Source organism: Heloderma suspectum, chromosome 13, assembly GCF_057233095.1.
Source record: "Heloderma suspectum isolate Gila_16-S chromosome 13, 16-S_ref, whole genome shotgun sequence".
In the NCBI taxonomy this organism is placed as follows: domain Eukaryota; kingdom Metazoa; phylum Chordata; class Lepidosauria; order Squamata; family Helodermatidae; genus Heloderma; species Heloderma suspectum.
In genome coordinates this window covers 1655458-1673524 of record NC_139470.1, presented here as the reverse complement: position 1 = coordinate 1673524, position 18067 = coordinate 1655458, and the positions used below count along the sequence as shown (strand labels likewise).

Sequence of the window (18067 nt, the reverse complement as noted above, 5' to 3'; positions counted from 1 at the left end):
GCAGAGGATGAGATGGCTAGATAGCATCACCGATGCAATGAACATGGACTTGAGCACACTCCGGGAGAGAACGCAGGACAGGAAGGCCTGGCGTGCTGTGGTCCATGGGGTCACGAAGAGTCGGACACGACTGAACAACAACAATTGTGTGCTTTTTGGTTTTAATTTCTGTGAACCTCCCAGAGAGCGTCAGCTATTGGGTGATATAGAAATGAAGTAAACAAAATAATAAATAAATAACCATAGATGGACTGAGGGTCTGATTCAGTCTAAGGCAGTTCTTGTGTTGCACAGCTGAGGCCTTCCTTGTAGCTGAATTCCTCCATCTCTGTAGCTGAATTCCTCCATCTCTGTAGCTGAATTCCTCCATCTCTGTAGCTGAATTCCTCCATCTTTGTAGCTGAATTCCTCCATCCACTGTGGAATAATATTTCATCAGGTTTGAACAAGGAAGCAAAGAAGTGCCTGACCCCCCCCCCCATTCCTGTGCACTTATGGAGGAGGAGCCCAGAGACCATAAAAATGGGCTTGACATCTGTAGGAAGCCCTGCCGAAAATGTACAAACACTGCATTTGATTTCTTGTCAGGTGTTTTACGAGTGAATCACTTAAGCCATCAAGCCTTGAAAGACATGCAGTCACCAAGAAGAAAACATGTGCTCAGGACTATGGATTTCTTTCAGGAAAAGGAGAAAAACACACACGCGCGCGCCACCAGCAGAAAACAAGAAAAGAACAACCTTTCCGAAGACAGGAGCGCCACATAAGAGAGACAGGAAAAGAAGGAGGCAGGTAAAGAGCTGTAGCTGCCCCCTTGGCTTTGTGGATTGAAGCTGCCCCCACGCTAGGGTCAGAGGGAAAGAGAACCCTCGTGGGGGGGGGAGATTGATTCGTGGAGTCTAGTGACCCAGTGCTAACCCAGACTAGGCCATGAGTGGGGGGTGGGCAAGGAGGAGCCCCCAGGAGCACGTGTATTTCAGCGTGCTTTGGTAGTGGATTTAGAGGCACTGGGGTGGGGGCAGTTTGCGAGCTCTTTGGGGTAGGCATGGACCATGCAGCAGGATCTCTTATGGGATGGGTCAGGCTTCTCAGGATTAAATTAGCCTTCCCCAACCTGGGTCAGATCTGCACCTTGTGTCATATTGGTATGATCCCACCATGGTGATGCTAGATCTCTCTTGTGCATCTATGCCTCATAGTAGGCACAATGACATCAGTTGCAGTATTTTGGATAATACGGAACAAAAAGCAGGAAATAGCACTAGAAAAGTGGCATATGGAGTGCATAATGTGCCCCAACAGTGATCGGAGCACTTCAATACCAATAAAAAGCATGAGTGTAGACCTAGCCCTGATGCCCTCCAGATGTGTTGGACTGCAACTCCCATCATTCCCAGCCAGCAAGGCTGGATTAGATGACAAAGTGCCAGGAAAATGCCGGCTGATGGTCTGGACTGCAGCTTTTGCAAATCTGAAGCAAGTTTCCCAGCAGTGGAGCTGGGCTGCTTGCTTTGTCTATGCAAACAAGGACAGCAAGATGTATCCCGTACCACTGGCGACTGATTTGCCATCTTCATTTGTCCTTCCTTGTCTGCTATCTGTCTCTCTTCTTCTCCCAGCTGACTCAGCAGGGATTTGGACGAAGAATGAATGCAGAGGCCCTGCTAGGAGAGGAGCTGGTGTTTGATTAAGACTTCAGGACTGCAGGAGAGTCCCCCGGTAACAGAAGCATGTGTGTGGAGATGGGTTGCAGCAGGTGCCCAGCATCCAGCAATCCAGCTGCTCTTTGGGCTCTGGAAAGGCACAGAAGTGTAGGCTGAGGTGAGCCTGTTTTGGCCTCCTGGGACTCTCCGCCACACCCATCACCAGCAAGGAGATATCGAGGCCTCAGCTTGGGAGCAGGCCAGAGGCCAATGCCTCGTGGGGTCTGCCCTTATCTTGGATTTGCTTCAGACATGAGTATTTTGATCATCTGGACCCAGCTCCCCCTCTCCTGCATTCCCAGAGCATAATAAGAGCAACGTAATTCTGCTGAACCCCAAGCAAAAGGGAATCCCTCCCAGCTCTGCATTGCAAAATAGTTCGCTGTCTCTTCTCTTGAGTGGTCTTTTGTATTGGCATCCCAGGTGATATGGCTTTGTGATGACTGTTGCTGAGGTAACCAAAGTCAGCACAATTGCTTCTTCTTCTTCTTTTAACTCAACAGGTAATACCAGCTTATTAGACAGCAGTGCCAACACAGCCAATATTATTTTAACCATCTGAACCCAATGTTGTGGGGTTTGCTTTCACTCTGTCATTGTGCCACCAGCTGCAACAGCTCAGAAAAGGAGGGCAGGCATCTATGCTATGAATGGCGACAGTTTGGATGATGCTCAGATTCCAAGGCTGCATGAGAAATATCCTACAGCACCAGACCATATAAAGAGACACACTTGCCTGTCTCATGGGGTGGGGAAAAGGCAGGCCCTGGAGCAGGGAAGAAGACCCATCCCCAAATTGTGCAAAATGGGTGCAAGCTGGCATCAAAGACCCTGGATGCCTCTTCCACTCCAGCTCTCATTTTATTGCAACCTGAGCTGGGATCACTGATGAAGACCACTCAAAAAATCTTCCAGATAAATGCATGCATTGACTGATTTGATTTCTATCCTGCCCAGGATGGCTCATGACTGACAAAACACAACACGTAAACACCATTAAAATCATAATTCCACAAATATATAATAAGAACATAACAGAATGATCGGCACTGTCAACACTGAGTGCAACCAGTTCCTTTCGGTTAAGCTTGGCCCATCTGTAGGCAAGCCTCCGCTAGAACATGGCAAGGAGGTGCCAATGTGCAGGTCCCTCACATCATCTGCGTAAGCCAGGGGTGGGCAACTAGTGGCCTTCCAGAGGTGGGACTGGAGCTCCCATCATCTCTCAACACTGGCTATGCTGGCTAGGGCTGATGGAAATTGCAGTCCAACAGTACCTGGAGGGCACAAGTTGCCCAGCTCTGGCTTAAGACTTCCTGCTCAACAAAGACTCTGTTCATGGGCCTGTTGAAATTACAGGGCCCCAAAGTGTTTACTTCACACCTGTTTTGAAGCCCTGTGCTTTGTTCTGAAAGGGTTTCAGGGAGGACGGATGGTGCTCACGATCAGCTCAGCACTTTTGCTTTTGTTTGTTTTTGTTTTGTTTGATAAGTATTTGGATCACTTGGTCACATCAGTAGAAGTTTTCTCTTGCTGGTCTCAGAGGGAGAGACCTGATCCTCCAACAGAAAGAGTGGGAGTCAGCTCCACAAAAGATGACTGTGTCAGGTATCAGGCAGGCCTTAACTCAGACTTTCACCCACAGGTAGCAGGTGTGGAATCTCCACATATCACTGTTGCCACCACCACCACCCCAGCACACCATACCAACCAGAGCCCTGTTGGGAGGACATAAAGAGATAAGCCAGTCTGGGTTTTAGCTCTGGTCTGCCTAATGTGAAGCCCAGTTAGGGGTCCAAGCTGGCTGCCTGGGGCACGTGGTGGTGCAGCTGGGTGACTTTAGACCCTGGACTTAAAGGTCTCTTTTCCTCCCTGCCTTTAGATGGCCATGTGCAGTGCTTCAGCTGTGAAGTAATACACAGCTAACTTTTCTCTTCTCTCTTCATTCTTGACACGTTAGAGAAGGGGGGAACTGTCTGCCAACCCTGATTTTAAAAAGAACGAAAAAGAAATACTCTGGGCATTTGCAGTTTTGCATTTTAAACTCACTTAAATTATAGCTCCATCATGACTGCAGGAATAAAGTAGAGCTTGCTCCCGCTGCCCTGATGCCGAACACATTTCTGGGAATAAGCACCATTTCGTGGTAGAAAAGGATAATAGGTTTTAAAAGTAAAAATAAAGCAAGCATCTGTAACCAGGTACACACCCAGCCGGAGCACCCCCAGACTAAAAAAGGAGAGGAAAGGATCCCGCGACCGGCATCCATTCTGCCCTTGGATTCCTGCATGGAGCAGGGGGCTGGACTCGATGGCCTTGTAGGCCCCTTCCAGCCCTGCTGTTCTATGATTCTGTGATTCTAGTGCCTGCTTGCCACTGCCCCAACAGCTGCCCCTCTCTGGGTGGTCACTGAGGTGCTAGGCTGGGGCCCTGGACTTTAGCTCCAAGCCTGCCAGTCACGTTTGGCAGCTGAAGAAGCCCTCCCAGCGCCGCAGAGAACAACAGTCTGCGCCAGGCTCTCAGCACTGCAGTTCAGCCCCGCACTCTCGTTCTGCTTCAAAGTGCCCCAGGTTTGAGTGGCTGCCTGGGGTCCGGAGGGGCTCACAGGGATGGGTGTGGCGGGGGTATAAGCCAGACTCTGGCGGCTGCGGCAGGGGAGTGGGGTGGTTGAAGAGGCTCCGGGGCTTCTATAGGGTTATGAATGGGGGGGGGAAGGCGGCTGCTGCTGCTGCTGGAGGCTCTCCCTGGACCGGGGATGGGTCCTGGGCATACTGGAGTTTGCAGGCTCCTTGGGAAAGAATGGGGGTGGGGGGATACGGGCCCTTCCTTGGGACTGATGGAGCTTCGAGGTGCCCCTGAGGCATGAGGTCGCGGAGCTCACAGGTGGGGGCAGAGATATGGCGGGGCTGTGTGAGGACGGGCTGAGCTGCGTCGGAAAGCCCGGAAGGGCGCCCCGCGGGATAGCAACCCCCTGCCTGAGCCGTGAGGCACTCTGCACATGCTCAGAGGTGCGGCTTGCTGCTCCTTGCCTGCTGTGCCTGGCTGGCGCTGTGAGAGGAGGTTCGGGCACCGCGGCTGCACTCGCTGAGGAGCGGGGGGGATTTTCTGCGTCGGAGGGGCGGGGGGCGGGGCAAAGCGGCAGGCCCGCCCCCCGTCTCTCCCTCCTCCTCCTCCTTCCCCCGCAGCTCCAGCCCGGATTTGCGAGGAGGGACTCGGTCGCTGCCGCCGCCGCCGCCGCCGCGCCAGGCTGGGGAAGAGGGAGCGGCCGGCTGCCGAGCGGCTTGAACCGGACCGGGATCGGGACCCAGCACCATGCCGGGCCCCCGGGGGCTGGCCCTGCTTGTCCTCCTGCTGGGCAGCCTCGCGGCCAGGCGCCCCCAAGGTAGGAGCCACCGGGCATCAGCGGGCGGGGGGTCTCGCTGGCTCAACGTGGGGGCCCGTTGTCTCGGGGTGGGAGGGCTGGCACTGGCTCCGGAAAGCCCGCCCAGCCTTTCCGTCACCCCCTCCCCAACCTCACGGGCTCTCTCGCCCTCAAACTTCCAGCTCGGTGCCATAAGCCCGGGGCACGGGGGGGGGGGCGGTCGGCTGGCGGGAGGAAGTGTTCTTGAGCCCCCCCCCACCTGTTTCTCTCTGGCGGGATACAAGAAGCCACCATCTGGGAGCTGGGAGTACGTGTGTGCGCAGAGACCCGTGTCCGCTGCTGCTGCTGCTGCTGCTACTCACGGTTCGGGGCAGGGTCGCGGGGGTCGCCTGGACGGCTCCTGAGCACAAGTTTGCCGATTGTCGCAAACCAGGGGAAGGGCAGCCCGGAGGGAGGGGGCGCGGGGGCCGGCTACAACCCCTGGCCCGGTCCCCATTCCCCCCTCTCACTTGCCCAGAGCCCTGAAAGGGGGCACCTCGGCCCTCCCCTCCACATGGCTGCCCTGTCTTCTGCCGCCCCCCACCCCCGCGCCCCAGGCAAGGCTCTCCGATCCAGGGCGGCGGCGGCTGGCCCAAGTCCTCAGGCACCCCACCCTAGACGTGCCTGCTCAGGCCCCCCGATGTCGATGGGGCTTACCCCCGCGTGAGCGAGCCCAGCGGGGAGGGCGGCCGGAGCCCCGGGCAGCGCTCGCCTCCTTTCAGTACCGCCGCGCTGGACAGCTCCAGCCGCGCCCTCCGCCGCCCCGGCCCCCCGCCTCTTCGCGCCCCCGCTCGGCCTCCCCGGCGCCAGGAAACTTCCCCGCCCGACCTTTGGCTCCCCGCCCCGCCGCCGCCGCCGCGCTTCGGGGCCCCCTCGCCCCAGCCACGGTTTCCCTCCCTGGCCGGGGCTGCGGCCGGGCGGCCGGGCGAACGGTCCGCGCTGGGCTTTAATGACCCGCGCGAGGCCGTCAAGGGAGCTCCGCGGAGCCTTGGCCGGCACCCGGGGGGGGGGGGGGTCGCGCCGCAGATCTGCCTCGGTATCTAACACACATTTCCGGATCTCATCCCTGGATCTTTACGGGTGATTTTTTTAAAACAACCAAGCAAACGCAGCGACCTCTCTCCTCAGAAAGGCAGCGAGAAGGGACTACGTGAGGATCAGAGATCGTGGCGTGGCCGGGGGAGCTGGCCCTGTGGAGGCGGCGGGGTGTGTGTGCATTTACCATTGCGTATTTGGGGAGCGATTGATTTTAGTGTTGTGCTTTTATTGTGCACATTGCCAGTGAGAGCTTCGTCTATAGGGGGACCCGTAAGTTTAATAAATAAAGAAGTAAATAAATCAAGAAGGCCATCCTCTCTCATCCTGTCCCAATGAGGTGTGTGTGGGGTGGTGGTGGTGGTGGTGGGTCAGAACTAGCTTAGAACACTCCAGTGCGCCATGCGGAAGGGCTCCGATTCCTACTGGGAGAGAGAGAAGAGAGGGGAGAGGGCCCTCCCATCCCTTTTTCCTATGGCCCATTAGGGAAGAAGATCTGGTTTCTCTTTTCAGCAACACAAATCTCTTTCTCTCTCTCTCTTTCTCTCTCTCAATGCATTGAGATTTGTTTCCCACTCTTTGTCAAGTGTTTTAGAAATTTATCTCCAAGACACTTTGGGTGGTTCTAGACGGACGGCTCCCTCACTGCTACCAGTCAAAAGACATTGTACAGCTATTCCAGCCTTTCCTCTTTAATAGTTTTTTTGTGCATGTGGTTAGAAAGAAGATGGAAGGAGAGGAGGGGGGAAACATGAGAGGGTTGCAAATGGAAGACAACAGTGACAACGTCTGGACCCTCCATCAAAATGGGTGTTTGAAGCAGGGCGATTGCAGATAACAGCCTCCTCTGGAAGCACCATTTGTATCTGTCTGAAGGACCCTAATGAGTGGTTACTTGGGCTGAAAGGAAGCAACTCCTCCAAATAACTTGGCTTAGATGAGTAGAATCTGAATCATGTGAGCGAGCGTCTGTCTGGCTCTTTTATCCGTTGAATCTTTCTGAATTTGTGTGTGTGTGTGTATGTGGTGAAAAAGCAAATTAGACTCTGCAGTTTCCTTTCTGTAAAGATAGGGAGAGGGAGCCCAGTGTAGTCCCAGGAAAAGACAACAGGTTAAAAATGAGAGTGCCGGGCATTTCTGGGTCCCCTCCTCACAGTTGTCTGCAGTACTGAGCGTGAATGCCAAATGTTTTCAACTGCTTGTAAAGTGGCTTTTGAAAATAGCCTGTGGTGGAATCAGAAACATGAAGGTTGTCAGGGTGATCCAACCCAACCAGAAATGTTGCTCTCTTTCCCTTCATCTTGAGGAAGAGTTCTGTGAAGCTTTAAAAGCTTGTATGTTCCTATGCCTGCCTAAGTCAACCCACTTACAAGAGATAGTGGGCAATTCTTGAAATCTCCACAGACTCTTATGAGGCTGAATGAGAAAACATGCTGCATGCTCACACACACACACACACACACACACACAATTTCATAGCATTGGTCAATCGATTAGCAACAGCAGTAAAAGTGAAGGAGGGTGGTGAAAGAATTGAGGATGGATTGACCCCATGCTGGCACACCGCTAATGCACTGTCTGTTCTTCCATGGGTCACATCCAGCCCAATCAAGCACAGTTTCCAAGCAGTACCACTTTGGGCTGCAGGACAGGGTCTTTGCTCATTTGACTGCTCCCCTATGTCAAAATAAACCTTGCATATACAAAACTAATATGACCAGGCCAGAGTTGAAAAGCAAGTGGGCAGGGCAGGGGGAGCATCCCCCCACGCAAGCATTTAGAAGTGGTGCAGTCCAGGAGAAGCTTTGCCACTTAATTCTGCAGAGTGATGATGTGGCAACTGACCCTTGGTAATCTCGACCATGTACTCTCGTGCTTTATGAATGGATGGTATCCCTAGGCAACTGTGATGCTGTGGATAGGATGTATTGATCAGCAGCTTCACAGACCCTCTGGACAGATTCTCTTATAGACTAGGATTCTCCCCACTGCCAAAGCTGTCCTGAGAAATGGGAGAGCTTTGATACTCTGACTTGGATTCCTGCACTGAGCAGGGGGTTGGACTCGATGGCCTTGTAGGCCCCTTCCAACCCTACTATTCTATGATTCTATGAAACCCCATTTGCTTTGACAGAGTCAAGCAAACAGTGTGCAAGACACCAGGCCAAACAACACATCCCTGGTCTGAACCCCATTTATTAAGAGCCATTAAGGAAGGCTTTGGGGTCCTTCTTCCAAAATCGCCAGTCCTAGTGGACGAATCACAGAGAGGCTTGTTAAAGCTGAACACTTGATAGAAGAGACCGGGCAGTACATCATTTGTGCAGGACATGCTCGTCCACTGGTGTGGGCTCCCTCATCCCTAGTTCCTTTCAGAACAGATTGCTTGCAGCAGGCAGGCTGACTTATACTTTGCAAACTGCAGGGTCTCTGGAACCTGCATACAAGCTAGGAACATGGCTATTCTGGGATGGAAGTTGGCATTGCGTTTCACTGGCATTGCAAGAAAGAAGCAGGGTGTTGGTGGGCCAGGCCATCAGCATCAGTTCACATGGCTGGTCCCCCCGTGTGCCCATTGGAATCGCAGCTTTGCCCAAACACTCAGATCAGAAAGGGGCCAGGCCGAGGCTGCCCTGAATGTTGCTGCAATAAGTCAGACTGCCTGCTGGTGGTGGGCTCCCACCTGTGGCCCTTGCAGTTTTGCTGGACGTCTGATCTGTTTTGACGACATGCCATTATTGTGGCAGAGCATCTGCCCTGTGACAGTGACAAGATGAGGCTGTGTATGCATGTGTGGACATGTAGCATGGCTCTTTGGCCAGGGAGTAGGATAAAGGGGCCTTTTGGCCACTAACAGACCCATGATTTCCAAATGGAAATTGGGGTTCCTTGATGCCACTGATTTTCACGCAGGGTTGCTGATCCTCAGGCTGGCATCCCAGTTTGGCCCTCTGGGGGTTCCCCAGAAGGCCATGCCCCCTTCCCCTGCCTTCAGTCTTTCCCCCAGACAACTGAGCCTTGGGGGGTTTCCTGGCTTTTGTGCAGTTTCCCCCCCCCACATTCAAAAAGGCTGAAATGCCTCTCCCAAGGCTGGGTTTCTGGCAGGAAGAGTTTTCAGCTAAAATACGCTGGTATGTTCCATGTTTTGGGCACACCCATGTGCCTTTGGCCCCAGCCACCTCTGGAACGTGGCCCCTGAGAGCTTCCCTCAGGAGGAAAGAGGCTCAACACCCCTGCCTGAAGGGCCACTTTCTTGGACTCCCCAAATGCAGACTTTCACATGTGAAGCTGCCTTGTCCTGACTCCATCGAGGCCGGCATGACCTGCTATGACTGGCGGTGATTCTCCAGGGTCCATGATGGAACATTCAGGAAGAACTGCTCACCCCCCCCCCCAGATTTAGCTTGTGTCCCCCCTCCCCAACACACACATTACACCTGGGTGCTGAGTGCTGTGTTTATCTCCTAGGCGCTTTGCAGAAGTGGAAAGTCCTTGACGTGGGCAAGGGCGGCCCAGTTGGATTTCAGCCTGCTCCTGCTCCCCCTCCCCCAGTGGTCATGCAGCCTCCTGACTGGCAGAGGTTGGGGTGAGACCGTGACAAGCCGGCCTCGCCTTCCTGTCTTTCTGGAGCTTCCAGGACTGCAGACTAAACAGACACACATCTCTTCCGCAGTCTCTACATTTAAATCAGAAGCATGGGCTTCCCTTGGTTTATGGTCAGTTTATGCAAGTTAATTGACATAGCTTCTGAATATGCCCAAAAGGTTCCCCCAAGAGTGTGCAGAGTTTAAATCTGAGATGCAACCTTGAGGCAGAAGCGGGAGAGCTGAGGAGAATCAGACTTGGGGTAGGTTTACGTTCTCTCCAGTGCTGGTTTTACTGCCAGGCAGAGTCAGACCCAAAATGCTGGGTACAAAAGGCAGATCCTGCACAAAGATGGCACAGAACAGCCACCTGCTAGGACCTCACATGGTCATGGGTCTGTAGCTAGAAAATGTTGCGGTGGAGAGGCTGAGGGCACACTCTTCGTATGTCAGGGTGAAATATAAGAAGTCCAATATTTTGAGTGTACATTGTCTCAAAATAAATGTCTTCTCTTAATAAGGTGATCACACAAAATGTCAAGCACTTGTCAATCATTTCCAGCACTTTTTTTGTTCTCAGTTGCCAGAGCCCAGCAAAACCTTGCTCTGTGTGCAAATCAGCATCTGGGCTCCTGAAAACCAACCAGCTCTAGAATCTGCCAGATGCCTTAATTTCTCTGGACTGTGCCTGCTTCTCCTCCCCTTTCCTTTTCAGGGCAGCAGAATCTGGAAAATCCGAAAGCCCAAATAAGTATGCAGGACTAGGAAAGCAAGCTGAATATTGGGGGGCAGAGGCCTGGATGATCTTGAGAGGGCAGTCTGCACCTCTTGTTTACCAGAACACCCCCCCCCCCATTCTGATGAAATCACCACAGGGATAGGGGAGCACTGTTCAAACTTACAGAGATACGTGTTGATTTTTCAGTCTTGAAATCACAGACATACAACCTGGTTGCCCAAGATTCCATGCTGATCTCCCACCATTCTGTCACACTCCCTGTGACCAAGAAACGAAGCTCAAGATGGTGATATGTGGCTAGGAGCGGATCCATGCAAACCTTTTAAAAGTGCTTTCCTTTGCACTTGTGAGTGGTGCAGGGAGGCTCCCAAGTTATGTTTGTCCTGGTTTGGCCACACATTCCTCTCCACCTAGTGCAGAAGGAAACCCCAGGTGCTGGGCCATAGCATGCCATGTGACTAGATCTGGATACAATCCCATAATACTATATGTAGCCCCCCCTTTCCTCATCACCTGCCTCTCTTTGGCTGCAGCTATGCAAAGCAAATGCTTTGTGTACAAGGCAAGCATTCTTGTCAAATTTTGCCTCCAGGGAGCCCTGTCAATTTCTTTTTAAAATTAACGTATTACTATGCACCACAGTGCATGGGCACACACATGGCCAAAAATTGTAAGAGTGCTCAGGGATGTTGAGAAAAGTTGGAGGAGGCAGAACAGAAAATGAACATAGGAACATCGGAAGCTGCCTTGTACTAAGTCAGACTCTTGGTCCATGTAGCCCAGTATTGTCAACACAGATTGGCAGCAGCTCCCCAGGGTTTCAAGGCAGACATTTTTCTAGCTCTACCTGGAGATGCAGAGAATTGAACCTGGGACCTTCTGCATGCAAAGCAGGGGCTCTGCCACTCAGCCACAGCCACACACACACACTAGGAGGGGCAGTGTGTGTGTGTGTGTGTGTGTGTGTGTATCCTCAGGAAGGTATGACCAGTGCCAGCCAGGGGGTTGTGGCAGCTTAGTCTGCTGCCACAGTCCTTTTTTCCTTAGCTGAAGATGCAGTGTTTTATTCTCCCCACCACCACTTTCCGCAAAAGCTCTGCAAACCAGAATGATTGCAAAGTAGAAGCCATTCCTAGGGAGAAAAAAGTCACAGTGGCACACAACTTCCCAACTCTTAGAGTATGAGGCCTGTTAATAGAGACCTAAGAAGCATGTCTCTAACAGGGAGGAGGGGTCAACATGCATGTGTGTTTTTGTGTGTGCGTGTGTGTGTGTGCGTGCATGCGTGCAGTGGGGAGCCACTCTGAAAATGTGCGTACAACCCTATTGTGGTGTGGGGAGAAGTTGTCGGAGGATCAGTGCACTTCAGAGAGAAAGTGGTTGTTCCCAAACACAGCAAGGTTGCGGTTTTTTGTAAGAAACCAAAAATAAATGAGCTCCCTAGTGAGGTTCGCCTGGCGCCTACATTGTATTCCTTTCGGCGCCAGGTGAAGACCTTTTTATTTTCCCAGGCATTTTAGCTTTCTAAATTTTTATCTTTGCTGTTTTAAATCTGTATTTTAAACTCCTGCACTGCTGCTGGATTTTATTGTGGTTGTATTGTTATATTGTGGTTTTAATGTTCTATATATTTTAAATTGTTTTATTGTGTGTTTGGTTTTAATTTTTGTGAACCGCCCAGAGAGCTTCAGCTATTGGGCGGTATAGAAATTAAATAAATAAATAAATCCCACAAGAAGGTTTGGATTTAAAACCCAGACACACCTGCATTTAAAGTTGTATTTATTTATTTATTTTTATTTCATTTCTATACCGCCCAATAGCCGAAGCTCTCTCATGTATTTCTCATGTTTCAACTCAGGCACACCAAGAATGGGAGAGGGGCTCAAAAGCACTTTAAGTGGCACATGGGGGATGTGCCTTATACTTATGAATTTGGCTTACCCCATTTTTTTTCTGTCCGACTCCCTTGTGTTTTTAGATGAGTTTTGTCTCCTGCATTTACCTCTGTTCTTACTGCTGCTGTTGTTGTTGTCAATGATGATCTAATTGCTGTTGGATGTTATGTTATCTTTTAAAATATTGCAAACCACCCTGAGTGCTGCAAATGCTGTGGAAAGGTGGGATGGAAAGAGTTTTAATGAATAAAAATACCAAGTCAGACTGTTGCCTGATATGGCTGGTGTGCTAGCTTCCTCATAGTCCTTCCCTGCCTTGCAGCCTGAGATGCCCACATATAAACTTGGGATTTCTGTTGCTGTTGTTGCATGCAAAGCATGTGCTCCCCCTCTGACCCTCTCCAAGGACCCATGAAAGAGGGGCTGTGTCCCAAGTCAGCCTCTGGGTTCATTTTGCCCTGGGCTGCCTTCTCCAATGGGCAAAAGCTCTCCAAGATCCCAGGCAGAGACCTGCTAACAGGGATCCCTTTAAACTGGAGATGCCTGGGCCGGAATATGGGATGTCTTCTGTGCAAAGCATGTGCTCTTACCACTGAGCTACAGCCTCTCCTCTAACCAAGCTGCATGGCTGAAGTCATCAGGCTGGGGAGCAGGTGGAACCATCAATCATTCATAGAATCATAGAATAGTAGGTCTGGAAGGGGCCTACAAGTCTCTAGGTAGCTTCTCGTCCATCCAAGGGTCGCTGTGCCCAGACCATAGAATCATAGAATAGTAGGGTTGGAAGGGGCCTACAAGGCCAACGAGTCCACCCCCCTGCACAATGCAGGAATCCAAGTCAGAGCATCCCTGACAGATGGCTGTCCAGCCTCGTCTTGAATGCCTCCAGGGTGGGAGAGACCACCACCTCCCCAGGTAATTGGTTCCATTGTCATATTGCTCTAACAGTCAGGAAGTTTATCCTGATGTTCAGCCAGAATCTGGCTTCCTGTCACTTGAGCCCATGATTCCGTGTCCTGCACTCTGCGATGATCGAGAAGAGATCCTGGCCTTCCTCTCTGTGGCAACCTTTCAAGTACTTGAAGAGCGCTATCCTATCTCCCCTCAGTCTTCTCTTCTCAAGGCTAAACATGCCCAGTTCTTTCAGTCTCTCTTCATAGGGCTTTGTTTCCAGTCCCCTGATCATCTTTGTTGCCCTTCTCTGAACCCTCTCCAGTTTGTCTGCATCCTTCTTCAAGGGTGGTGCCCAAAACTGGACACAGGACTCCAGATGAGGCTTAACCAGTGCTGAGTAGAGGGGAACTCGTACTTCCCGGGATTTGGAAGCTATGCTTCTATTAATGCAGCCCCAAAGAGCATTTGCCTTTTTGCAGCCACATCACATTGTTGGCTCCTATTCAGCTTGGGATCGACAACAATTCCAAGATCCTTCTCGCTTGTAGTGTTGTTGAGCCACGTATCCCCCATCTTGTGACTGTGCATTTGGTTTCTTTTTCCTAAAAAAGAAACCAAACTCTTTTTCGTTTCAAAAAGATTCAACTCTTTACTTTCTCCGATAACTGAATAGTTTCCGTCCGTGCCTGTGTGCATGTGTGCGCAGACACACACGCACACAGAGCATTCGAGAGCAAGCCCTGTGGCCATGCTGGCCCTCCCTGGCAGAGTTCACCTTGAGCAGGGGTGTCAAGCCACAGCTCTGCAGGGCAACTCTGGCCCACCTGGGGCCAAAATCTGGCCCTCCGCGGTTCTCCTGGTGGCCATGCCCCTTTCCAGCACTGCCAGTCATTTGGCGGTGTCCTGGCTTTGGTGCAGGATCCTTCCCATCCCAAAAGGTTGAAATGCCTCTCCTGAGGCTGAGCTACTGACAGGAAGAGCTTTAAAGCTAAAATAGGCTGGTCCATTTGGCCCGCCCCCGAGGGCTTCTCCAAAATGGAGCCCAGCCCTCCAGCTGAAAGAGCTTCAACACCCCCTCCCTAGAGGCTTGGAAGTCCATCCTCCATGGACCCTTGCAGTAGCCAAGCCCTCCCCTCTGCTTACAGGCCATCTGCAAAATGGTGGGCATTTTGCCATCTGGGGATACCCACACTTCAAGAGGCACACAAAGAGTGGGGGAGAGAGAGACGGGCACTCCGTTTTCAAAAGCACCATCTGATGGCAGAGCTGGCCTCTCTGAGAGGGCGTGATGTGGCTGCCCGCTCACAGGCAGAGAGGCCGGGCTCTGGGGTGTTCTCTGACATGCTGAGACCGAGCCCTCTGCCTGTGAGAAATCTCCGATGTCAAGCTTCGCGGCATTAGAAACGATTAATGCTGAAGAGGCCCTACCACGGCGGAAGAGCCAAGAGGGAATCCGTGCCCCTGGCATGCACTCAGCTCCGCCAGGGAGGAGGTTCATTTTCCAATCCATCGGCCCTCTCCACTGCCCATTACAGTGCCGACTATGCAAGAGCAAATGCTGCGGAGTCTATTAAGCAGAGCGCTCAAGGCCGAGGCCCACAGAGAATCTCACTCTCCAGTTCATAACTGGGAAGATGAGAAGGGAAATAGAAAACGCTCTCAGAATGGAATCTGGCTGGTTTTCGGCTTGCGGATTAATGAACCTGTTTTGAGGGGCCCTTTGCGCCGGCTGGGCCAGAGAGGCGGGGAGGGGGAGGGGGGCCGTGCGCTGAAGCACCTGCCCCCCCCCCACGTCAGGACTAATCTGTCACTAAGGCAAGGAGGAAAGGGCCATATTCACGGCAAAGGACAATAAAGTGGCGCTGCGTGGGAGCTTTTGAGCAGCTCAAGACAAAGTAAGAAATACAGTCAGCTGTGAGGGCTGGTAGCCTCTTTCCCACTAGCAGCAAACCAGCAAAGAGATGCCCACAGCATGACGCCTGCACACGTCCTGAGAGCAACTGTATTCGGAGTGTGCTGTGAAGATGTGGCCCCCAGAGACCAAAGGAAAGCAAGGAGGAGGTAGACATCAAATCGACAGCACTGGCTTCTTTGCTGCTGCTGTTGCAACTCAGCAGGGCTCTAGGCTTCCAGTTCCATTGCAGCCTCCTTTTCCAAGCACTGGGCTGAGTTAAGAGTAGCCGAGAGACCCCTTTAAAGCAACTGCTCCAGCAATTCCAAGACAGAGTGCTCTTGTCAGGAGCTGCTGTGTAATCTTTTTGTTAAGAATCCCCTCCTAGGTACAGCTGCAGCCCAATGTCACATCTCAGATTTTCTCCTGTTCTGCTGCTGGCAGTATCCAATAGTTGAGAAAGAGCTATACTGCGTTAGGTTGGAGATAAAGAGACAACTGCCTGGCCAGCTGCTCTCTCCAAGCCTCTGAGCAAGCTGATATCTGGCTTTTCAACCATACTTTGAAAAGATGCTTAATTATCCCACATTTAAATATGAAAATTATGTTAAATTGTGTAACATTTTTCATAACTGTCAATACATATATGATGCTAGATATCCATTTTGTGTCCCTGCCAGGGTTGCCTCTATTGTCCCTCCCTGCCCCTAAACTACTCTGTATTGGTGAAAAAGTGGTCAAGCGATGGCCCACTTAATCAGCCCATTTCAAGAGAGAGAGAGAGCGGGAGTGTTTTGCCTATGGCAGACAGAGACATTGGACAATATAACATGCCATAGCTTTCATGCTGTTGGATTAAATAGCAAGGACTTTACAAAGTTTGCATGTTGACTTGTATCACTCTCAACAAGAAGCTGGTTTGGAAACAGCAAACATGTCAATTTGGTTCCCATTAGGGCCAATTTCCACCCCAATCCAGTAGCATTTAAATGGGATGCAAGCAAATGATTCAGGGAATGAGTTGGAAACTCAGCTGGTGTGTTTCTTCCAGAGTATGAGAAAGTGATTGGCTCCCTGGGGGTAATAACTCTGCATTGGCCTGGCAAAGAGGCGAAAAATTGTGATGCAGCGAGGTGCTGGTTCCCAGTGGGAAAAACCCCAATGAAACTTTGTCTCGCTGTTGTGAGGCGTGATTAAACTGGGGTGGGGGGAAGCTGTTTTCTGCTCCTCACTTCATCAGCTGGTGCTGCTGCTTTGACGGGTCAGAAATGGCAAACCATCAACATTATTTGCACCCAGTCCCCTTTCCATTAGCTGCTTCCCGAGAGCATGTAAACAACGCACAGGAGGCAGAGAAGACGGAATAATTTAGATGTAGGTAGCTACGGTGCTCACTCCATTGCAAACGTTCACCCCCACACACGCACGCACACGCACACACAGTGCATCCTGGCAGCTTTGTGGGCAAGGCACAGACTCCTGGTTAGAAGTAAAAGAAAAAGTGAGCAAGCAGTGCTTTTCTTGCAAGGGCATGGAGGGTGAAGATCTGGGGAGTTATTCTGAATCAAAATAATGCAAAACTCAAAGGAACCCGCCCTTACTTTTCTGCACCTCCTCCCATCAACAGCACATAGCTTCTTGGCTTTCTCTGGGATTTGGCCTTGTGGAATTCTCTGGTACCTCCTATGTCTCCCTACATCCTCACCTGTTTGCGATACCCAGGCTCACGCATCACTAGGCCCTGTGCAGTCTTTCCCATTGCCTTCCTTCCTCCTGGCTCTCAGCCATCCATGAAGCCCTTGTCCCAAGGCCACACGTGGGTTTTCCCCACAGCCAAACATATTCTCCACTTCTCTCACAGTTGTGGCACCAATTTTCAGAACGAATCCTCCTTCCACCCATCCCAAAACAGCTGGAATGCTTGACATCTCAGTGTGATGTCACAGAAGGTTATTCAACAGGCAAGGAGTTGACCGCCCATTTAGCCAGATTAAATCAACTTCTGTCGAGTGTAGACAAGTTTACTTAATTTAATCCATTAATGCTGTCCCTTTGAGAGTATATAAAATGCAAAGTTTTATGTTGCACAGGACTGTTCAGCGTGCAAACAGCTAAACCACAGAGCAAGGTTGATTACAAACACAAAGGTTTGGTTAGCCATATATATTTAAATTTTGTATGTTTAGATCCTTCCTTCTTCCAAGCAGCTCATAGCTGATCCTTTCCTCTTCCCAATGCATCCTCACAACAACCCTGTGAGACAAGTTAGGCTGAGAGAGAAAGCAATTAGCTCAAGTCACCCAGTGAACTACACAGCTGACCAGGAATTGGAGTCCAAATCTCCCTGGTAGTCAAGTTCAACACTATAACCACTAGACTACAGTGCTTCTCATCTGCTACACTGTAGCGGCCTTGTTGCAAAGCATTTTCAAGCAGAAAAGAGGAGAGCCGCAGGCAATTCCACACAGCATTCCCTTGCCACCACATAGCCCTGGGTGGGTCTTTCTGGGGTCTTTGAAACCCTTCCCACCCCAGAGATGGCCCCTGTCCATGGGCTGCCTTGGGTTTCTGCCAGGGCTGCTCTCTTGCCTAACTGGATCTATGGGCAGGCAGCTGAACCAATGGCAAAGCCAGACAGGCTAAATTAGATCTTCTTAACAAAGAGACCTTATATTTTTAATAATTACTATTAATAATAAATCGAGCTCATTGCCAGGCTTGAGGCTTTGGCAAGACAGCCTTGGGCAGAATTTTGCAGGGGGCTGCCTCTGTGCTGTCCTGCCACTTTTCAGCAGGATGTGGTGCAGCAGAGGAGTTTGCTGCATAAATCTAGGTTCATAAAGGTTCTGCTAAAAGATCCCCCCTGTAACAAAGATAGAAAAGACCTCAGGAAGCTACTACCAGCCACAGCAGGCAGCCTCGG

At 51.3% G+C, this 18067-nt stretch overlaps 1 protein-coding gene across 1 annotated transcript in view; it reads left to right on the top strand.

Annotated features, from left to right (window-relative positions):
* The first annotated feature begins 5015 nt into the window (after nucleotides 1-5015).
* Nucleotides 5016-18067, top strand: part of SEZ6L (seizure related 6 homolog like) — a 105363-nt gene continuing 92311 nt past the window's right edge. Inside the window, exon 1 of the mRNA XM_084820293.1 lies at nucleotides 5016-5085. Coding sequence (XP_084676419.1) covers nucleotides 5016-5085 — 70 coding nt within the window. The remainder of the gene's footprint in view (nucleotides 5086-18067) is intronic.